The 24,267-nt window shown below is 42.2% G+C and overlaps 1 protein-coding gene across 7 annotated transcripts in view; it reads right to left on the bottom strand.

Annotated features, from left to right (window-relative positions):
• Positions 1-24,267, bottom strand: part of HDAC4 (histone deacetylase 4) — a 172,294-nt gene that overhangs the window by 80,782 nt on the left and 67,245 nt on the right. For 5 of the 7 annotated variants that reach the window (XM_077313311.1, XM_077313338.1, XM_077313330.1 and 2 more), the window contains 8 exons: positions 19,006-19,250; positions 18,115-18,265; positions 13,562-13,682; positions 12,330-12,451; positions 9,905-10,036; positions 6,007-6,119; positions 3,039-3,155; positions 2,749-2,947 (listed from right to left, as the gene is read on the bottom strand). In XM_077313311.1, coding sequence (XP_077169426.1) covers positions 2,749-2,947; positions 3,039-3,155; positions 6,007-6,119; positions 9,905-10,036; positions 12,330-12,451; positions 13,562-13,682; positions 18,115-18,265; positions 19,006-19,250 — 1,200 coding nt within the window. Of the gene's footprint in view, positions 1-2,748; positions 2,948-3,038; positions 3,156-6,006; positions 6,120-9,904; positions 10,037-12,329; positions 12,452-13,561; positions 13,683-18,114; positions 18,266-19,005; positions 19,251-23,484; positions 23,629-24,267 lie in introns of those variants that run through there. The other 2 variants (XM_077313344.1, XM_077313325.1) reach the window with 2 other exon arrangements.

The following is a 24,267-nucleotide window of genomic DNA, read 5'->3' as shown; positions in this document are numbered from 1 at the left end:
TGAATAAGCCTAGTAGTACCAAAATATGTGGACAATTCCTTCTATGGATTAAAAATGTTCTGCGGTGGTAAAAAAAAAAAAAAAAGGCAAGCTGTATGCTAGAAAGGCCTTGCCTGCTATGCCCTATTGCTGACCCTCCAGAATAACTGGCTGGCCACTGGGTCAAACAAGATGCTGGACTAGATGGAGATCTAGTCTGATGCAAAGGGGCTCTTCGTGTTATTATGTTGGTATTTTTCACCGTTTTTTTCTTTAATACAACTCATTGTACATTCTATGCCAGGAAAACTAAAATTGTATTTTGTTAGTCAGACAGGTAGTTTGGAAATTTGAATTGTAGCCTGCATATGCAAGAACGTAAAGATGTACCACCTGATCCAAATTTCTGTGATTCAGGTAGAAATCTAGCTGTATTGTTTTGTGCTGCTTGTTTTAGACTGATGTGCTATATTTAATACATTCTGATTAACCAATTTCCCCAAATTCCAATAAACTTTATGTATTTTAAAGAAAAGGTTTTATTATTTGCACGCTGCCACTCTGGGAACCCGTGGGTTTCAGCCTGGAACTCCTTTCTACCTCCTAAATTTGCTTAAGAAACAGCTTGTTCAATTATAATCCTTAGTTTCTTCAGAAAAAATAACAGATGCAGATTCAACATAGACAAAACTACGCAGGAGGTAATAACTGTGTGATATTATACTTTCAATCCTATAAAGTAGCAAGAGACATCGTGTTTATTACAAGGTCAGCATTCCAGCATTCAATTCCAGCAAGCTGCTCTATGAGATAAACAAGTAACAGGACTTGAACAGCAAAGTATCCACACTTCAACTTATTAGAGGAGTTCTTGGATAGGAAGAGTTCGTGGGGGGGGGAGCACTGCAAGTGGAAACAACAGCAGGATGAGACAGTAAAAAAATGAAAAGAACGGTATGTGGGAAGAAAACCTTATGGAAGAGAGTGGCTGCCAGGAGCAAGAGAATGAGAAGAAATTTTGAATGACTCAACCTAAGAAACTGCTTTCAGGAGCTTTTGCAATGATAATGTGTGAGTATCCTGGGGGAGGACAGCTACTACGCTACATGGGAAGGAAAATTCTCAGGAGTGATTCAACTATCACCTGCTAGACTTAGTGTTGAGGTAGATCATAATTCCCCTACTGAGAGTTACAGAGGGAGGTGTGTGCCATTCAGACATATTACTTCACAAAGCATGCTGCCTCCCCAGGGATGTGACAGACAAAATGCTAACGCTAATCAAGCTCTGAGTCCAATAACACCTTTTAAAACCAACAAAGATTTATTCAAGATGTGAGCTTTCATGTGCCCGAAACGTGTCAACCAGTTCTCAATCCACCTAACATTAATAGGATCCATACTGCACTTTACCAACTTGTCACTAAGAATTCCATGTGGAATCAAAATCCACATTTTGATTATCAAAATCCTTACAGAAATCAAGGTAAACTATGTCCAGAGCATTCCTCTGATCTAGCAAGGTAGTAACTTCCTCAAAAAAAGATATAAAGTTAGTCTGACATGATGTTCTTGAGAAAGTAATGCTGATTCTTAGTAATTACAGCCATCCGCTCTAGCTGCTCAAGGACCGACTGTCTGATTATTTGTTCTAAAATTTTGCCAGCTGTAGATGGCAATTACCCAGATCCTCCTTTTCCCCTTCTTGAAGATGGGGGATAACATTTGCCCACCTCCAATCTGTTAGCACTTTAACTGTTCTCCAAGAATTGTCAAAAAATAATGGCGAGGCTCAGAAATTACATCTGCAAGTCCTTTTAGTACCCTTGGATGCAATTCGTCTGGCCCAGAGGATTTGGTTTCTTTTAAAGAAACTAGGCTTTTATGGGCTATCCCTACAGTGATCCTAGGCCACAACTCCCATCCCGCATCACATGAAATGATTTTGCCATGCTGAGCACGATTCCCCGCACAAAAGAAGACTGAAGAGAAGTAGGAATTGAGCAGTTCAGCCCTCTCTTCATCATCTGTTAAAATGTCACTTTCTGGTCCCTGCAATGCTCCTACCATGTCCCTATTCTTTTATTTACTCTGAATATAACGAAAGACTCCTTTCTTGTTGTTTTTAGCATTTCTTGCTAACCTAAGCTCATACAGAGCTTTAGCTTTTCTAATACTCTCCCTACAAGCATTGATTGTTTATATTCCTCCTTGGCTATAAGGTGCTCCTACTACTTCCTAAATGAGTTTTTTTATTACTTAATTCTTTTGAAATCTGTTTATGGAGCCATGTATTAAGTCTAGCTTAATCAATTTGATTTGCCTTATCTTCCTTACTTCAACATTTATCTTCCTTACTTTCTGAACTTAGGCTTTTACAATGGCCCAAACTACTTAAAATTACTTGGGGTAAACATTGAGGGACATATTAGCGCCTAGAACTAGGTATATGGTAAGTGTTAAAGTATCATATTATGTTAATGACAATAAGCAAACACTTGCATCACCCGCTACTCCATGGTTCTTGTCCTGCAACTAGACAGGGCAATACCAATTTGCAGTAACTGCCATCTAACAGCCGAATTTGATAGAGCTTCATTTTCTAATCAGATCAAAGTATTAAAATTAGTATCTCTACCATTCCACTGTGTTCACAAATAACTTTCCCTCAAGTACTCTAATCTGTATTCTGTTAATATGGCACAGTGACATTTATGAAAAACCAAGAAACATACATGTGCTTTTAGAATACAACTTTGGTTTTGCTCACCTTGGACTAAGGTATTTTGTGCAGTTGGTTGTTCCAATAGGACCATGTGTTGAAGAAGCGGGTTGTGAGTTGTTCCCCCATCTCTTTCCACGGTTGAACTACTCAAATAAGGTGTTAGATGGGTTCCAGGAAATAAGGAGATTCGTTGTTGTAAGGATGGGATAACAAGTCTTTCGGCATCCTGCTGTCCTGATCCGCCCTGCAAACATATAACTGGTAATACATTGAGCTTATGAATGGGGTTAGTGTAAACGCAATGACACTCAAATGTTACATGAAACATCACTTACGCTGGAAGGGGCCGTCGCTGGTAAACCTAATGTTATATTGGGCAAGGAGGGAGATGTGTACAGAGGAAGCTGTGTTATGGAGCTTTCACGATTCACTAGTCTGTGAGCCAGGTTGGTCTGAAAAGAAAACCAATAGTGCTGCCTCAGTGAACTAGATACCTTCACACATATCTTCTCTATCCACATGTTGTGTATAACTGCATATTATTATCAGCATGTATAGGATGTTAAGACTAAATTAACTCAAATATATCCAAAACTCAATGGATGCTTAGATTTTCGACTGTTCCATGGTTAGTGATGTATTCAGTGCTTCACATTTTATTTCAATCTAAGCAGTGAAAAAAGAGCAAGGTGATTATTTTATTTATTAGTGGGGGGAAAGCTTGTAAATCCTCTTTCACCCCATAAGCACCTAAAAACTGCTGAACCCAACAAGAAATAATCCATCAAGGAAGACAAATTAAAATATCACAAATATCACTAGAGAAAAGACATTGGGGACCCAACAGGTCAACAAGCAACTCAATTCTCATTTTGAAAGGCTTGATGGAACAATATCTCAAACTCTGGAAAGCAATGTATTTTTATTTTTCCTGTGAAGGTTTGAACTCAGTGTTTTAACGGGTTTCTCCCCCCCCACACACACACAAACACCTTTGAGCAGATACCAAGACGGGGGAGGGGGTCAATCCAATTGCACCCCCAACATACCTCAGCTCACCGTTATAAAAATGCTAACTGGCCTAAATAGAAGCAACAGGTGGGTAAAACGTCCCCTTTCTCCAAGCAGGAAACAAGAGGTTTGGAGAACTAGGTTAGACAGCCTCCAAGAATCATCTCCAGGAAGTTATGCCTAGAGATTGCCTGGAAACACTTCTTTGACACAGCTTGACCTGGTCAGGGAGTAGAGAAACAGATATGAGAAAAACACGTTGCAGTAAGGAGAAGCTCACTTTAGCCCATCACTGCAGAAAGACCTCTCACCTCAGGTCTGGAGGGGCAGCCATTGACCATGTGCTCGCCTGGAGAGCTAAACGAAGCTTCAAGGAAATGGGAAAGACTGTAGGAACCTGTTATGTCCTTAAGCTATCTGTCCTATATTTTAACATCTGGTAGGGGCATATATAGTTAGAGGGGCCAGAGGGATTGTATTTTACCTATGTCTTTCAGTTCCATTAATTAATCTAGTGCCGTGATAAATGTATCCTTATAAATATTTTATTTTTAATAAATACTTTTTAATTTTGGGTGCTGGTAGTGGTTCCCTGTACTACCGTCTAGAACGCACTATTGTAAAAGGGATGCCAAGAGGAGAAATGCTGGCAGTGGCAAGCAGCTATTCCTTCAGGAGTGCACAAAGCTGTGAACCTGCAGTGACCAGGTGCTGACCAGTGGGAATCACAAGGCTCAGAATTTGGAATGGAAATTTGGAGTTCTGATTCTCTCAGTGGGCAATTCTATATAGAGGTCAGGCGGCAGCAGCACATTACCTGAGAGAGATTCTCCAGTGTTGAGGGAAGGGGGGGAATGTAGAAAAGACTTGCCCAACCAGGGAATCTGGAAGGTATCTTCAAGGAGCAGAGCACCAGTACCTTCCTGGACATAACAAACAGGTGCATCTGGTCTTCCTTGGTTGTCAACTCCTTTTTAATACTGATTTTCTCTATTCCCAGGGCTTAGCCATCACTGTCAGCAGGCAAAAAAGCCGTATGATAGCATCAAGGGAAGCATCAATGAATTGTACCCCCTGAAAGGGTTCAAGAAGGGATTTTTTTTCCATTTGATTATTACTCCTACAGTATTACAAGATGAAACAATCAGATGAACCAAGTCACCCAAACTCTCATGATTATGAGCCACAATAAGCCAGTTGTCTAGCTAGCGGAATATAGAACAGTCATATGTATATAAATATGCCACAATCACTGTCATACATTTTGTAGAGACCCTGGGTGCTACGGTCAGCCTAAATGGGAGAGAAGCATATTCCAACACTTGAAAACCTTATCTGAAATGTAAGAACTCCCTGTGAGACTGGTGGATTGAAATATGAAAATAAGTGTCCTTCAAGTCAAGGATGACTAACTAAACCCTCAGGGAAAGGGACTGAATAACAGAAGTAAAACTGTAACAAGATGGTTGGGATAAAAACTCTGCATTCATCTTTTAACAATAGATAACATCCAACTATCAGAAGTAACCAAGCAGGCTAGCTTATCTGTAAAATTGAAGGTATCTTCCACTGAAGGGATTCTGGTCCCTCTGGGGAACCTGTTGGGAGAATCTCAGTCCTGGTGTTCCCTACAGCTGGACGGAGTGGAGGAAAAAACATTTGGGGATGTGTCTGTCTATTTTGCATATTAGTCAGGAATTTCATATTAGTGCAATAATTGGTGACAAGAGACTGGAGAATTTATTATCCTAAAAAATAGCCTTGAAGCTTGAAAAGCCACTCACTGAGAATGAATCTTTGCCAAAAACGGTAATACCAATGGGGCATTGCTAGAAGTGTCTTATCCTTGTGGAGCAAAAAAGAAACTGAGAGAAGGGGGCAACCTGTCGTTGGAGCATGTGCTGTGATATGCACCAGCTTCGTAAGGAGCAGAGCACTCCAATTTGGGAGTTTTAAGCTAGAAACAAAATCCGCAGCTGGCCTGAGCAGACATAGCCCCAATGTGTGGCTGCAAAGGAAGACAAAAGATTAAATAAAGGTTCACTGGGCTGAGAACCCAAAATGTACACATTCACACTGAACAAACAAATTGGCAGATCTCGTTTTCATTACTATGTATAACTCCATAACTCACCAGGTTTCACGCTCCTTTTTCATTTCTATTTTGTAAAATAATTTATGTTAATTACTTCACTTTCCATGATTTAAGACAGATAGACCATGGAAACATATATATCAAAGGTTGACAGACTTTGGAAAAATATTACTATTAATCAGAGAAATTGATTATACCTCTGCTTGAATATTTGCAATTGATCCAGTAATTCCATTCTCAGTACTTATGTTACTGGAGCTATTGTTTGGAGAACTGGGACCAGATCCAGGAGCACTGTTGCACATGGAGTCTGAAAACACATTCAGAAACAGTTATTTAAAAAAAAATCTTGCAAAATATTGATTACTCCCCTATGGCTAAAAAACATCTCATCCTTGAATTTTCTGTTAGTATTCCAGAAGCATCTCAACTGTACAAGGATGGCAAGGTGGTAATTAACAGTCACTGACATCTGTTATCTGTTATATAATAATAAACCTTTATTGGCATAAAACAATAAGAGGCAAATACAGCCAAGCAGGTTAAGATACCTGTTATATTGAGAACGAATCTGTTGTCTACCCAAATACTCCTAAACGATTTATCTGTCATCAGGGTAGGTAAGACGCATCATAATCTCAGAGATAAAACGAGGTTTAACTTATCTGTAACTGCTGTTCAGTAAGTATCTTTTGTGCAAAAACACATGGGGACTGGGTAAACAGGCACTCCAGTGGATATATCTTACAGCTAAAAGCCTCCAGGGGGCGGTGCACACCAAAGCCAGAAGTTTGATCCTGCCCAGGTACCATGTGCACAGCAACCCTGTATCTTGAGTACCTCTAGCACCGCTGAAGCAGACTATGCAGCCAGGCAGAAGGGAGCGTATGTGTGCCTGCACAGGAAATATGCGATGAACAAGTTAAAGGTAAGTGCAACCTTGTTTTCATCATCGATCTTCTGTGCAGTCCCACATGGGGATTTTAGCAAGCTACTCAGCAGGAGGTGGGGCATGCTCCGATCACTTGAACAATGAATGAAGAACTGCTTTGCCCTCTTGTACCTTGTCTTGTCTGTAGATCCAGAGTATAGTGATGAATAAGCATATCTGCCAATGACCAGCAGCTACGTGGCAAATCTGTCATAGGCACTCCATCCTAGAATGCCATGGAAGAAGACACTGCCCTAGTAGAATGTGCCTGATTTTTCAAAGGGCAGAGCTTGGCATGGGGAACTATGGGTAACACAATATCTTGGGCAATACAATCTGAGTCCAGAAGCACCTTTAAGGCCAACAAAGATTTATTCAAGGTGTGAGCTTTCGAGTGCAAGCACTCTTGCTCAGACTAAGAACTCCCTTCAGCACATTTCGTATTTCATGACTTTATGGGCCCAATAGTTACAGGATGAGTATGTGTGTGTATTCCCATCACCTGAGGATAACATTTGCCTAAGATTGTCAACAGGTCCCCCCTCAGACATCCCTCCATGGCCTGAACCAGTCTGTCCTCTCTGGGGGCCTTGGCTGGGTTCCGTTCCTGTTGTATTGTTTATGATCACTGAAATTGTGTTACTGGATTATTGTTGTTGTTTGTTTCTGTTATGTATTAATTCGTTCCATGTATCCCCCATGCTGTATGTAAACCACCCTGAGCAATATGGAAGGGCGGTATAGAAATCAAATAAATAAATAAAATAAATAAATAAAATGGGCTGCAATCACTGAAAACTGCCCTAGCCAGAAGCTATGCTTCCCAGCAGCTGTGCAGTGCCATGTCCCACCAGACAGCTTTCCTACCACCCCAGAGGGAAAGTTGCCTCCACTTATAGTTATAGGTTCTCCTGGTGTTAGGTTTGCATGACTACAGGAGTGCCACATTAATCTCTTTAGAAAATAGAAGCGTCCATGTTGTCAAGTTGAGGTGGTTCATATCATGATGAAACATCTGGCTGACACTGATTAAATCTGGCTCTTGGAAATTTTCATAAGGATTGGAACCGATAATTATTATGGCAAAAAAAATGCTACCATGACGATGTTTTATCCTTCCCTTCTAGCTTTGTCTATTTCCCTTCATAAGGGGCAGAAATGGAGGGAACACATAAAACAGATCTCCCCGCCAGCGCTGATGAAATGCATCCCCTAGGAAACCAACTCCCATCCCTTTGGGGGGAAGAGAACTTCATAGCCTTCTTGTTGCCCTACACTGCAAAGAGATCAACAACTGGAACCCCCAAGAGCAGCGGTCCCCAACCTTTCTCAGGTCAGGGACCGCCTCCGGAGTGAGGGAAGAGCTGATGGCCCGGGTGCTGCTTCTTGTTTGTCTTAAAACAAAACACTGTAATTGTGTTGTCCCTCTGAACAAGAATGGAATATTTCCACTGAGTATCTGAGAAGCATCTAAGGCCATTACAAATTGCACATATTTCCAAAATGTTAATGTACAGTCACTTCTCATTGTCTAATCCAGCCTTTCTCAACATTTTAATCATTGAGAAATCCCTGAAACATTCTTCAGGCTTTGAGAAACCCCAGAAGTGGAACAATTGTGCAGAATATGGTTGGGAAGCAGAGCTGTGCACATGACCACATGGGGCCCCTCCCCACCCATCCAGGCCCATCACTGGCCATTCCTGGAGGGGGGAGTTGACATGACCATATATGGTCATATCACTCAATAAATATTTAACTAATTGTGTATATGTGTGTGTATGTATGTATGTATGTATGTATGTATGTATGTATGTATGTATGTATGTATGTATGTATGTATGTATGTATGTATGTATGTATGTATTATATATATATGTATACACACACATATACATACACATAAAAAATTAATTAACTCCAACCCATTAAGGAAGCCATTCCAATGCCTTCAAGAAATCCCAAGGATTCACAAAACTCTTGTTGAGAAAACCTGGTCTAATCAAATACCCCTGGTTGAATGTCCTTCACAGTGAGCGCCCCAACCCAAAAGTGAATCATTTGTAGTAAGAACTACCTCCAGTCAGGTTTGTACTCCCCTACGTCCCAACGGGCTTCATTTGATATAACGGTTACATGTATGTATGTATGTATGTATGTATGTATGTATGTATGTATGTATGTACGTACATACGTACGTACATATGTATTTAGATTTTTAGCCTGCTGCTCCCAATTGGCTCGCAGCACATCCCACAATGTGGTACAATAAAAAATACAATAAAACAATACTCCATTAAAACCCCATTAAAATCCAGTATCCAGATGGTGAGTCCCTGCTCGATATGACTATATAACTATCAGAGGCAGTCTGGGATATGATGTTCAGAGCGAGATGATATCGCTCCAACCAGAGAGGGGGCCCCAACTTGACTCTAGCACTGGCCCTGACCATATACTTGGTGAAAGAGCTCCATTTTGCGGGCCCTTTGGAAAGCAAAAAGCTCTCCAATGGCCCACAACTCCACCGGGAGCTCACCCCACCAGGTAGGAGCTAAGACCAAAAAGGCCCTGGCCCCGGTTGAGGCAAGGCAAGCATCTCTGGAGCCAGGAATGGTCAATAAGTTGGCATCTGCAGAGTGTAAAGCCTTGCCAGGGACATATGGCACCAGGTGGTCCCTCAAATATGTGGGTCCCAGACTGCAGAGGTCCTTGAAGGTCAACATCAAGACCTTGAACCTGACCCGGGCTAGAACTGGAAGCCAATGCAGCTGCCTCAGCACAGGCTGAATATGGGCTCTCCAAGGTGTTCCAGTGAGGAACATAGTAAGCACATTATGCACCAGCTGTAATTTCGCAATCAGAAACAAGGGCAGGCCCACGTAGAGTGAGTTACAGAAATCAATTCTGTAAGTGACTGTTGTATGGATCACTGTGGCTAGGTGTTCAGAAGAAAGGTAGGACACTAGTAGATGGGCTTGGCAAAGATGGTAAAATGCCAGGCCACCTACGTACTTGACCTGTGCCTCCATAGTTAAGGAGGCATCTAAGGTCATCCCCAAGTTCCTGACCTGTGATGCAATAGACAGTTGCGTCCCCGTACCTTATGCACATTTGTTTTTTAATTTTTACATATTAAATTGAATGCTGCCTCTACAACCTACCTGCAACATCTAATGTTCGCTTCTTATGAGCTGTAACTACTGGACCATCTTTCCTTCGTAATAACGGGCTACTGCGTCTTTCAGCCACCTTCTGCTTTAATCTGGATCGCAACTTGAGATTGGGTTCTGATGCTGTATGGAAAAGGGGGGATGGGTGGGATGAAAGAAATGTTACTGTCTCATACAAACAGCAATGACACTTACCTGATCTCCTATTAACATTATTATTTTAATTTACAGTCCACCTTTCTGACTGGGGCTTTTCAATACAACAGTAAACAGGTTACATAGTATAGTGACATTTGAATCCATCAGCAAATTAATCCAAGCAAATTAATAAAATAATGCAGTTGGATTGGGATTGCAGAACATGATGGTCAAGGGAAGGAAAAGAACAATGAAAGCATACATATATTTTAAGGCAACAAGATCATCAGAGCAGGAGATACTTTATCCCGAATAGAAATCAAATTCTGATTCAATCTATTCTAATCTGATCATTCTACAAACATGTCCTTCTGAACAATTCTGTTTTGCACATTCTATGAAAAGGTAGAAGTGCCTTCCTACTCGCCTCGGGCACATGACTCCATGATGCTGGAGTTACCATAGAGAATGCACATGTTGCTAATTTTTCCAGTTTGTGGGGTGGCCCCTTCAGAAGGCTTTGCTCAGATGAGCAGAGTTGTCACAGTGGAACGTATCAGGAAAGGCTGTCCATTAGGTAAGTGGATCCAATGCCTTTAAGGTCTTTGTAGGTGGTAACAAGAACCTTGAAATGAACCCAGTGACTGACTGGTAACCAATGGAGTGACTCCAAAGAGGGAATACTATGCAGATTCTGATTAGTACCTGATAATACCTAGGGTGTGGCATTCTATCAACTGAGTTTCTGAGATGTCTTTAAGGGGAGATCCTCATGGTGGTGCCGTGCATTACAGTAGTCTAGTCTCAAGATAATCACAGCATGGTTCCATGCGGCAAGGTCAAGTTGGAAGTAGAGTTGGCAACACCTTTTTTACAGCTGCATCAGTTTGCTTCTTCAGCAATAAAGCTGGGGCAGCGTCAGCTGGATCCCATCAAAAGTGGGGAGCATCATGTCCTTCAGGATCTTGGCCTTCCCAACTAACACTATGTACACCTTGGATGGAGTCACTTCCAGCTTTTCCACTCTTAGGTCTTTAACCATGGCGGTCAGTCATTGATTCAGGCTCTCTTCTGCAATGTTAAATGCCTCAAAGCAATGATTCCCAGATGGTGTTCATAGGTTCCCTTGGGTTCACCAATGTTTATCCTAGCACCTGCTTTCCTCTTATAATTTTAGGTATATGATCCACATCCTAATGAATGGAACATAAAAGAACAGGGAAGATTCATGCCGCTCCTTAACAAATGACTGGCTGACAAAGCGCTGAGCTCATCGGGGGCAAGTTCGTTGGGCCAGATATGGACTTTCTTCCATCTCTAGAAAGAAAAAACAACCACCTCCTATTGCCATTCATGGAGCAAAACCTCCCCTGTCTTTAGAAAGAGGAATCAAATAGAGAGCCAGGACTTCTAATCTGGCATGCCAGGTTCGATTCGGCACTCCCCCACATACAGCCAGCTGGGTGACCTTGGGCTCGCCACAGCACTGATAAAATTGTTCTGAACGAGCAGTGATATCAGGGCTCTCTCAGCCTCACCCACCTCACAGGGTGTCTGTCGTGGGGAGAGGAATGGAAAGGTGACTGTAAGCCGCTCTGAGCCTCCTTCGGGTAGGGAAAAGCGGCATATAAGAACCAACTCTTCTGCTGCTGCTTCTTCTTTTTCTATTTCCCCAAAGGAAAACGCTGATTCTGGCTGAAGTGAAAGGATTGACAGGTCCCCCCAAGTCACCAGAGGGAGATGGGGGGGGGGGGTTTAGGGCTGCCAGATCCAAGTAGGAAAACTCCTGCAGATTTGTGGATGGTTCTCAGTTCTATAATTATGTTATTCAAAGATGCAGGTTTGCTTTAATATACTTGGGGTTTTTTTTGTATTTTTGTTTATTGTTTGGTTTATCAAGTATTACATATTTTTCTTCCACTCTGATCACCAGAGAAGTAGAAGGTGTACTGTAATGGTTATAGAGTGTCAGACTGGAATACGGGAGGACCCAGGTTTGAATTTCTGCTATGTAGGCTTCCTAGGTGATTTGGGGCTAGTTACTCTCAATCTAACTAACATGACAGGATTGTTGCGAGGATAAAATGGAGGACAGGGGAATTATATAAGTAACCTTGGGTCCTTATTGGAAAGGCAGGGAATGCATGAATTTAATTTTTAAACTCACCATTGTTATAACTTAGCAGACACATATAAAAGGGAACAGAGAAACTGCTTTATCTAATACAATCAATTTAATACTTGGTACATTACATGAATGTCAAAAAGTACAATGTACCTGTTTTTCTGAGTGGAAAGTCATCTTTGGAATCATACATCCCTAGCACAGGGTGATTGTAGGAACCCGAAACTCCACTTTGTGGAGGAGAGCTCTGGTCAAGAGAACTGTGCTGTGTTTTCCTAAGAAAAACAATATTACTAAAGTCAAGATCACATAGCCTTAAATATACTGTCACAGGTAAAATTAGAAGGTAATAGTTTATCCTGTTGCCTTTAGAAAACAGATCATAGCTCTTATATTCTGTAAAAGCCTGATAAGAAATAGAAACTCAAACCATGATTACCACTGGGCACGTATGAGATTTGTCAACTACTTCTATTGTTCTACACCTGTTATGGCAGAGCTTCAGCTTTTCAAATGTTTCCTGTAGCTTTTGAAGGTGCTGACTTTGATAAAGCATAGAACCCATTTCAGATACAGAAAACACTTCCAATTAAAAGCAGGAAACATTTGTATAAATTGTCACCAGTGATAACTATACCCACAGTCATACATATTGCTGCATATACACAGTGCTTGGAATGAAATATAATTTCCCACATGACGAATGACATGTAGATTTTATATTTAAGAAAAATCTAGGGAAAGTATAACATATGGACTCTCCCTAAGAAACTGTAATGAGTGATTCCCTTGTAACTATTTTGTCATCCAAGGAAGGCTGGAGTATTTATTTCCCATTCCTAAATCAAATGAAAATATAAATTTTTGATTTTTTTTTTGGTGTTATGTCACAGTTGGCCTACGGACCGTTTATGCACTGGAGGTTTCATGCCAGGCTGCAGGCTGGAGTTTTCATCATGGCAGGTTGCCCCACCTCTTCCTGCAGCCACATAGGGAAGCATTTAGCCTGGTGCACCTCGTCCTCTCCCGATTTGTGCTCCTGCACGGGAGCTGGGGCACTGAAGTTCCCAGTGCATAAACGGTTATGGTGACCCCGAGGGGTTTTCAAGGCAAGGGAAGTTCAGAGGTGATTTGCCATTGCCTGCCTCCATGTCAAGGGAAGTTCAGAAGTGATTTGCCATTGCCTGCCTTCATGTCACCATCCAAGTATTCCTTGGAGATCTCACATCCAACTGCTAATCCCAATCCAACTGCTATCGCAATCTCCTCAGTTCTCAGAACTGAGGAGATTGGGATAGCCTGGGCTATCCAGGCTAGGGTCCTAACATTAATACCCAAGCAAAAATTGTGCAGAACACAGGACTGAATGAGTACTGCTTGCTTACCCATACCAGAAACGAGGATCATTGGAAATGCAATGGTTGAGATTCCGCTGGGCTAAAGCTTTTTTTTTATTCAAAACAAATTCTTGTAACTTCATTTTTACCTCTGTGCTTGCCACTGCACCTGAAACACCAAAGCAAACAAAAATAAACCAGGACCCAATGCTCTTGAAATTTACTTCATACATAGAAGTAGTTTGTCTAAAGCTTTTAATTAACCCATTTCACTATAAAGGCTATAAATTCTTTTCATGAGGGCGGACAGACATGGAGGCTTAGAAATGGAAATTTACTCAGAGATTTATCTTCCTTCTATAAAGGGGGGGGAGCAACTAAACATGATTTTATGCACAATTGTGTTTAGACTAAAAACACTTACTTAATCTATTCTAGCCTCTCTTAATCAAAGACATTTAAGAACAGACTATTTTTATATGCTTGGGTTTTTTAAGTCACATCTGCAGGCAAAGGTTGAGATGAAAGACTACTGTACAGAAACGTCTGGAAAAGTCTTTCAGATAATGAACCTTATTCACGATATATGTTTAAAATAGATCTACATAACCTTTCAATTCACTATCAGTCTGCCAAGCAAAAAACTGACGTAAGAAAAATGTATATTTTCAAAGTCTAGAATTATATTTCCAACAGCATGGTTTAAGCTTCAGAATATAGCTGACTATTCACATGTACATAAATTCCTAATCTGTGACTCTTATAGGGCAATAAACAGAAAAACTGCACTTCCTGTGTATTTCTATTCTGCTGTAATAAAAGAGTTTTGAAAGGTTACCTCCATTACGGGCTTTGTATAAAAGATAACATTAAGACGCAAGAAGAAGCACTACTCCTAAGACAGAAATATAACTTTAATGCAGAGGAAAGCTATGGAGGCATTAAAGGACTGATGACTTGCTCCTAAAGGCAATGTGATGGTTAGAGGCCAGTGCATACAGTAAAAAAGATCTAACAGTGAACATGAATAACGGAAAAGAAAATCCACAGTAAACTGTTTGCACGTACAGAATCCTATCATGAGAAGCCTGTGAACTCTTACTGCAATAAAATGAACCTCTCAAAATGAACTGCATTTCAGGAAAACCATGTAGTCAAAATAAATGACAAAGCAGCTTTTAAAGTAACTCCTGAGGGAAAGTAACAGAAGTTGGGTAATTCACTCAAAAGGGATAAGGCAGAAAATAAGTATTATGGTGAGAATGAAATAGACCCTCAGAATTTTGTACTCTTAATCTCATTGCGTGTCTGGCAAGAAAATACGGACAGGGCAACAACGGTAGGGTTGGGGAAAGATAAGTCAGGAGGAAGTCACAGGTGAGAGATGAAGCAGTGGCAACACCTGGAACCATCAATCCCCAAACAGTCAGGTGTGAACAGAGAGGGGATGCAGAAAGTGAGTCCTTATGCTTCCTGATTAAAGTTGCTTGATGATGTGGGGGTGGAGAGGATTGTCTTTCCTACAGGTCACCAGCTGAGAGCAAGAGTCATTAAGCAGGAAGTGCTGGGAATACTTTCTGCTCCAATCATTTTTAAAATTATTATTACACTAGAAATTAAGCACGCTGTTCTGTGAATACAACGGGTGCTAGCTGGGGCAGTGTGGGGGTGCATGCGGCTGTGCGGGTAGGCGCATGTGCCGCCGTAATGGAGGGCGGCTGGTGGGTGCTGGGCAAGCTGCCACACTGTGGCAGCGCCTACCTTGGAGGAGTCCTGGGGCTAGCGTCGCGTCCTCAGCTGGCTCGGGCGGGAATGGGTGGGGGTGGGTGGTGACTGGGCGAGGGGGACGGGACCAGGCATGCGCCGCAGTTGGTGCATGCCTGGTGTGTGCGCGGGGCGGAGCAGGGGGGCGGCCATGGGGGATAGGAACCATGGATGTGCGGATCTCCGCGCATGAGTGGTTCATTGTAAGCTGGTGTCGGCGGTTGGGCAGGTTGCGCGGCCTGGCCGCGGCCGTGTCGCGGCATGGGCGGGATGTGCCGCAAAGGGGAAGGCGAGTGGTCGGGTAGTCGGAGCGAGGGGGCGGTCAGACGAGGGAGCGTTCGAGAGGCGCGAACGGAGGGTGGGGCTGCGGGTCGGCAACGTGTCCGGATGGCTGTGGGGGGGGGGGTGTTTGGAGGCTGGTAAGCGTCAGCGAACGGGGTGGTTGGGGGGGCCTGGGGGGCTTCGGGGTGGGTAAGCTTACCGTCAGCATTGTGGTGGTGTGGGGCGGCACGCGGCGGCCTGGCAGTCCCCAACAGGTGGCTGTCCTCGGTGGTGGCAGCCGGAGCGGGAAGGTCTTTGTGGGGAGGAGGTCTGTGGGGAGGCTCCGCGGCGGCCACGCTCCTTTCGCGGTCGGCCTCTCCCTAGGCAAGGGCAATGTTTCGGCAGCAGGAAAGGATGCTCCTTTCCCGGCGGCGAAGCATCTAGGCGAGCAGTCCAGGGCGGGCCAAGTGCCTCCCAATTGGCCACTTGGCCCCTGAATGGCACTCGGAGGAGCCCAATCAGGAGCCGCTTTGCGGCTCCTTATTGGTCCCCTCCGAGTTTTTATCCTGGACTGGTCCCACCCTAACTCCTCCCCAGGAGCCCTTAGCCTTTTATTTAATCCGCTCCACAGAAGCGGTTAAAGATTTGTATACCAATCTCCCTTGTGGCTCAGGGTGGTTTACAATGAAAATTTATAATATTTCTAACAGAAGAACATTGTGACTTTATAACACTGTAACTATTAACTGTACAACTACAATTCTTTCTGCAAGCATTGCTGGATCAGGAGTTGTTCTGTGTATCTGGGCTGAGCGCAGCTGGTGGTGTGGGAGGCCTTTGGGGGCTCTAGTTGGTGGAGTTATTTCAATGGCCTTGACTAAAAGCTTGGTGGAAGAGCTCCATTGTGCAGGTCCCGTGGTATTGTTTTAGCTCTGGCAGGGCCCTGATATCTTCTGGGAGCTCGTTCCTCCAAGTGGGGACAGGACAGAAAGATCCCTGGCTCTGGTTGAGACCAGATGAGCCTATAACTTGTACAGCACAGCACTCGATGAAAGGGCATAGCAGAGAGGTGGTCCCTCAGGTACTCAGGACCCAAAACTGCATATGGTCTTGAAGGTGATTATCAAAACTTTTACGTCTGATCTCGTATTCAACTGCCAACCAGTGCAGGTGTTGGAGCACAGGCTGGATGTGGGTCCTCCAAGTGGTTCCCATGAGAACACAGACTGCTACGTTCTGCACCAGTTGTAGTTTCCAGATCAGGGATATAGCGAGTTGCAGAAATCTATTCTAGAGGTGACTGTCTCATGGATCAATGTGACTAGGTGTTTTGGGGCCAGGTGGGTGCTAGTAGCTTAGCTTGGCACAAGTGGAAGTACACCAGGCATGCTACTCTAGTGACCTGCTCCTCCATTTAGAGGGAGGTGTCAAAGATCACACCCAGGTTCCTGGATGAGTGTGCAGCTGATAGTTGCACCCCATCAAGGAAGGGCTTCTTGCTGGGACCCTTCCTACCAAACAACCTTTGTCTTGGAAGGATTGAGTTTCAGATGGCTGTGCTCAAACCATCCCATCAGTGCTTCCAGACATCTGGCTAATGAGTCTGGGTGTGAATCAGGGTGGTCATTCAACAAGAGGAATAGCTGGGTGTCATCGGCATATTGATGACATTCCAGTTCATACCTCTGTACCAGCTGGGCAAGAAGGCGCATAAAGATATTAAATAGGATTGGGGAGAGAACTGCACCTCGTGGCACCCCGCATGGGAGTTGACAGCGATGTCCTGGTGTTGGCAAGGTCGCGAGCTAGTAGCTCGTGGTTCACTGTGTCAAACGCTGGTGTGAGATCAAGTAATACCAGCAGCGCTGACCCACCTCAGTCCAGCTGGTGATGGAGGGGGCAACCAGCGCTGTTTCAATCCCATGGCCAGGCCAGAAACCTGATTGGGCTGGATCCAGGACTGAAGCTTCATCCAAGAATGCTGTCTACTGGTCCGCAGCAGCCTTTTCTACCACCTTCCCTAGAAACGCTAGGTATGAGACAAGGCAGTAGTTGGTGGGCTCCCATGGATCCAGAGATGGTTTCTTCAGCAAAGGCTGCACCACTGCCTCCTTCAGCTCCTCCCTTCTGATACCCAGCTGATTGGAAGTGTGTCTAGCAGGTGCATTAAGGAAGAAGAGGACCGAGAAGTGGCGGGAGGAGGAAATGAGGGGAAAAGGGAAAATTGAAGAATGAGGACAGTTGAGAATTTTTCCCTCACAAATCCTGCGACTCCCCCATAGTACAATACTTTTATCGTAGCTTTGGTTACTACATAAGAACCTGCAAAGAATTAGGCGTTGTAGTATGAATAATCAGAAAAATAAGGTGATTAAAATACAAACTGTGGAAAGCTGGAAAAAAATTCTGGCTCCCTAATTTTGAAGCTAGAGCCTATTGCCAAAGAAAATTTTTCAAGTGACTATTAGTCTTCCTATTGCAGTACAAATGAAGAATGTTACTATAAACTAATATAATGATACTGTAATCAAATCACAGCTGCTTTTATAACAACACAGGTCTACTATGTTACTTACTTTCTTTTCCTTTCTCTTTGTTTTTAAGCTGTTGTAGTTTCTGTTCTCGGTGCTGTTTCTCCAACTCTTGCTCCTGCCGATGCTGTTCTAACTTTCTCTGATGTTCCAAGAGCTCCTGCTGATGTTTCATCGCCAGAATCTCCTGTTGCTGCTGTTGGGAACATGAGAGTAATGGGTTTAAACTTCAAGTACAACGATATAGGCTAGATATCAGGAAAAAAATGTTCACAGTCAGAGTAGTTCAGCAGTGGAATAGGCTGCCTAAGGAGGTAGTGAGCTCCCCCTCACTGGCAGTCTTCAAGCAAAGGCTGGATACACACTTTTCTTGGATGCTTTAGGATGGTTAGGGCTGATCCTGCGTTGAGTAGGGGGTTGGACTAGATGGCCTGTATGGCCCCTTCCAACTATGATTCTATGATTCTATGATTCTATGATTCTATGATTCTATGATTCTATGATTCTATGATTCTATGATTCTATGATTCTATGATTCTATGATTCTATGAAAGGCGTGTGCATGTCATTTATAATTGTTTGCCTTTTCAACACCCCAACAGACACTCCTAAGCAAATGGATGTAGTAGGTGAAATGCATAATATTTTTAAAAGTCAGAATGCTATTTGTATCAAAGAACAAGGGAATCAAACCTTCTCACTGAGCACTAAATGCTTTGGAAATTACATTTATCAATGTTTTTACAACCTAGTGGTGGCCTGCTAACATCCAGGATTTCTCGAAGCCTGAAGAGTGTTTCAGGGGTTTCTCAATGCAAAAATGGTTGGAAAAGGCTGGTCTAAGACATTTACTGTGCATCAATCTTAACTTAGGAACAGAATTTCTAAACAAGAGCCCCTACTTTTGTTACTCAAGTTTTAAGTTACACCACCCACCTTTACATGTTCATGTAGCTGAGCTTCATGTTGACGAGACAGTTGATCGTGTTGTCTCTGGAATTCTGCTATGAGGATCTGTCTCTGGATCTGCTGTTTTTGTTTGAGGGCCAGAAGTTCCTGTTGGAGCTGCTGTTCTCGTAATGTAGGTTCGGTCACTGGCATGGAGAACTGATGGTCCAAGTGGAGATCCATGGGGACGACAGATGGTGCAACTTGCAAAGGTAGTGCTGTGGTCACATCAACTATAACATGAAAACAAAAAGGTCATCTATTTCCAATCAATAGTGAGTTGGTTGAAACAAGAGTCTCTCATTGCAACTCAGTATTAGAAGGCATTTTGGAACGGAGGTGACGGCACAGAACGAAGTCTGACAAGTCATGCTGGGTTTGGGTTGTTTTCTTCATAAACTGCAAACATGCTCACAGATAAACAAGGATTAAACATTATACAGTTTCTTGTTTCTCATGTCAGGATTGACCTCTTTTCAAAAAGAAAAAGGATCAGACATTCCACTCACAATCATAGTACTTTCTTAAGCATGTCGATTTTGTAAAATTCTGTGAATCAAAAGTTAAAGTTTTGAATTGGTAATTAGCCCACTAAAATGCTTGTGAAACATTGATAAGTAAACAATGCAATGTATTTGTGTGTTGTTCACCGTATCTCTTCATGATGCTCAATATCAAATTATCAAAGAAAAAGGGAAGGCAATAGATCTTTCAAGACCACAACCTGAAGATTGTTTTGTCAGTATCCTGCAAAGGATGCTTTGCTGACTTCAGTAATCACAAAGTGTGGTTTATATCACAATATACAACTAGCATGATGGAAATAAACAAACCTGGAGGCAATTTGAACTGAAAACATAACCACTGATAGTTCCCACCACCACCACATACACACACACACACTAGGTTTTAATACCTAGTCTGATATAGTTCTGGAGATCTAGAAAGCTTTTTACATCGTGTTGTATTATTTTATTTATTTTATTTAAGGGAATTACGTTGGTTTTGGATTTTGCTACAGACTAATGGCTTGTTGCACTTTTCTTGTTCTAATGGCTTAAATCTCTAGAGACAGCATGCTTGATAATAGCAGTATATGGATTTAACATCCAAATAAACATTACTGCCTCCCTACCAGTTTATTTACAGAGAACTAGATATAATGATATCAAGAGAAAGCGGGAGGGAACCTGTCAGGATTTGCCGGAGGGGAGCATTTCATTTCCTCCTCTCTATTTGCTATTCCCCTTTCCTGAAAAGCCCCAGAGCCTCTCTCCATTTCCTGCTTCCATCTCTCCTTCCCACTCACTAGCCAACCTACTTTGCCTTCATCTTCAGCTTTCTCTCCTCTCCACCTAGCATCCTCTGCCTGGGAAAGCTCTGGTTGAGTTGTATGGTAGCAGCTGCTGGGCTTGGCCACTTACATGATGGGAAACCTGGAAGGATTTAAAAGGGGGACCGTACTTTCTCTGTATCACCTTCCCCATACTATTTTCTCTTCTCCTGTCAGGCCTCATATGCTCAATTTTCCTTGCTGCCATCTATCTTTATCACCAACCAACCCAAGTTTAGTCAGGGCTATGGTTTAGTCAAGGCTATGGTCTTCCCAGTTGCAATGTATGGCTGCGAAAGTTGGACCATAAGGAAGGCCAAGCGTCAAAGAATTGAGGCTTTTGAATTCTGGTGCTGGAGAAGACTCTTGGACTGCAAGGCGAACAAACCAATCAGTCCTAGAGGAGATCAGCCCTGACTGCTCTTTAGAAGGCCAGATCCTGAAGATGAAACTCAAATACTTTGGCCACCTCATGAGAAGGACTCCCTGGAGAAGAGCCTAATGCTGGGAGCGATCGAGGGCAAAAGAAGAAGGGGACGACAGAGAATGAGATGGCTGGATGGAGTGACTGAAGCAGTAGGTGTGAATTTAAATGGACTCCGGGGAATGGTAGAGGACAGGAAGGCCTGGAGGATCATTGTCCATGGGGTCACGATGGGTCGGACATGACTTCGCACCTAACAACACCTAACAACAACAACAACCAACCCAATTTTTATCTGTCCCCCATCTTTGGCTGTATTTATTCACTTTGTATACTCACGTTTCTCCCCAATGGGGACACAAAGCAGCTTGCACCATTCTCTCCTTCATTTTATCCTTACAACAACCCAAAGAGGCAGGTTACATTGCCTGGCCAAGGTCATTCAATGAATTTTCACTGCAGAATGGAAACTCAAAGCTGAAACTACCAGATCCTAATCTGAAACTCTTACCACTATACCACTCTGGCTATCATGGAGGAGCTGCCATGAGCAGCAAGCAGCTTGGCCTGGGTGAATCATGCAAGTTGGATAGCAAGTCACAGTGGCTGCTCCTATGCTGGGGTCCTCCTCTCAAAAGCCAAACAAGCGCTGGAAAAGGCCCAGCCTTCCCTGCTTGAACTCCACAGTGCTGTTGCCTAGCAATAACCACTGATGGCATTTGTTTCTTAAAGCTACAGGTGCTGGTTCTATCATTTTGATATGAATTATCCAATGCATTTTGTAAAGATTTCAGATGTCTGTGCAAACCTGGGCCTTTTCTCAGATGTATAAAAATCTGTCTTGTCTTTCTATGTTCCCAATCACCTCATTTAAAGTAACCACACATGGGGCAATACTGATATCAGTCTCTACGTAAGAAAGCTTTTGCATGTCCCAAAACAAAATCCATAGAGCAATTATTATATTTTACAAGATACTTAACTAGAGAAGATTCCTGTCTCCCCCCCAAACCCTGGATATTTGATAATATAAGCTACTATTCTTATAAGCAGTATGTGGGTGGGAAAGAGGCGTTGACAGACACACACTGCAGAACACAAGAGTTACATTAACTTGTAAAAAAATGAAAAATGGAAAAAAAAATGCAGTTTTATTCTTCTTTCACAGTCTGTTTTTACCAGACAGGTTGAAGAGATAATTAACTAGCTGGTTGGATCTCCTTAGTCTGTTAATCTGTAGGACATGTCTTTTTTTCTCAGAATGTATTTGTATGTTTTTGATAAAGTGATGCCCTTCCTATCATTAAAAGAAATCTTTTAAAACTAAGCTATGCTATTTTTCAGCAGTTTGACAGTAGGTCTTGACATACTTTTAGTGTGCTGTTTTAAATCAAAATAATTATTAGGCATTTACATCTCATCCTTAACCAGAATTTATTATTTTAATAATTATATCTGTCATGTGTTATTTTATTGTTCATTATCTATGTTGATGTTGATGATACCTGCCATGGGCCCTCAAGGAATGGCAGGTTATAAATGATTTTTAAAAACTTATTGTTATGTATTTTTATTTTGTGTCCCAGTTTCATCTTTGGTGTTTAGTATTAAGTTCCTTTAAAAATATGTTTGGGCTAACCCCCCCCCCCCCGTTTTGAATTTTCCACTGGGGCAGCACTATAGTTTTCGTATTCTGTCTGTCATTATATGGTTATGGAAATCACTTTTAGTTTTCTGGATATTACAATGTCAGCAATGCATTTAATTCCATTAGTTTACAAAACTGCAAGTCCAGCCCATTATTAGTATAATATGCTAACCGTTTTCTAGATTTCCATGTATTTATTTATTTTTACACTGCCTGGATACATCGCAGTAAGCGGTGGTATATAAATCCAATAAGTAAATACATTTCCAACCTTTATCAAGATTATAAATTAGATTTATTTAAGTGTTAGTTCAATGATGGAAACGTCAAAACCACATACTGATAATTTAGTGGAAATTTCCTTCCACATTAATACATACTAATGTATTGCTTTTTATTCAACTGCACTAATATAATTTAAAATGTCACCCAACTTTAAGACAGAAATACGGGTATTTCTCTTATTGCTCGATGAATTTGACAATGCCAGGGTAATATTGTACTTTGGTGATACCGCTCTTTTATCCTACAGGCCCTGAGCAATGTCATACTAGATAGAACAGGACAATATTTTAAAGACATTCTTCTACCTGTGAGTATGAGCAGGGACCAGCTCTTACACTGCAACAATACAAACAATAACACAAAGATATGCAAAAACAATTGCCCAAATAAAGCACTATCACAATCACTGCTTGCTCTCAAAAGGAAGATGCTTTAAAGGCAACAAAAATGAATACATCTGAAAATGTTTGAAGTTAGTAAACATTCTAACTTCATACTTTTTTCTTAAGGACTGAGAGGGGGGGGGAAGAAAAAGAAAAAAAGGACTTGATTGTGTTCCAGGACCACAGTTCTGCAGTACATAAATTCTCATATCTGAACAACAACAACAACAAAAGAACTTTAAAGATATGCTCACTCTTTTAAAGCAGTAGTGAGATGTAAAAGATTTTATTATTACACTTTTACTTCAAAATTTGTATCCAGTTTCAGAAAATGAAAAAAAAATGGTGGGCAATATCAACTCATTCCACTGAAATGTTTGTTCTGTCTACTTACAGGGCAGAATTTCAATGGCTATCTTCCTCCGACATTACATCACTGTCTACAATTTCAGTTGTACCAGCATGACAATTCATTTTATCACGTATGTCACATAGAAACCCAACCTGAACACTATGAAAAGAGAGGTTTAAGGACACTGGTGAGGTACCAGCACCACCTGTCTAGGTCTTGTAGCTGGCTCACTGGGGTGGGGTAAGTGACAGAAACAAGTCATGACAACCTGCAGACATCATAATGATTACAAAGGACGCCACAGCAACCACAAAGACATCCAATCATGGTACAGCATGCCATCAATTCTCCTGTGAGTGACACAGTCAGTCAACGTGAGGCAATGTAACCACAGCCTCCTGATGGGAGGCCATTGCCTTCCGTATAAAGAATATAGAATTCAGGGAATAAAGATAATAATTTGCTCCACCAGAAAAACTTTCCATGGCACTGAAGAGCAAGCTAGCTTGGCTAATGCCATTCTTATAAGAGTAGAAGAGCATAATATTTAATCATACTTTGTAAGAGCAACAAGTATTAGCAAAGCAACTTGTTTTTGGTGTGTACAACAAGCATATGTTGTTCGTTAATTGCCACAAGCTGTCAGGTACGGGAGTGGCAGGTTAAAAGTACAAAGGCAGATATCAATAAAATAAAACAAGGGAAATGGTAACAGTTGCCGGGACAAAAAGAGACTGGAAAGCCCCAAACGTGATTATCACACGTCTATCTGAATGTGTGATAAAGAGCCCGTGCCTCCTCCCCTGCGCGCTGCAGCGCTGGCTG

Source organism: Paroedura picta, chromosome 1 (genome assembly GCF_049243985.1).
Source record: "Paroedura picta isolate Pp20150507F chromosome 1, Ppicta_v3.0, whole genome shotgun sequence".
Lineage (NCBI taxonomy): Eukaryota > Metazoa > Chordata > Lepidosauria > Squamata > Gekkonidae > Paroedura > Paroedura picta.
This window is presented reverse-complemented; position numbering and strand designations above follow the sequence as displayed.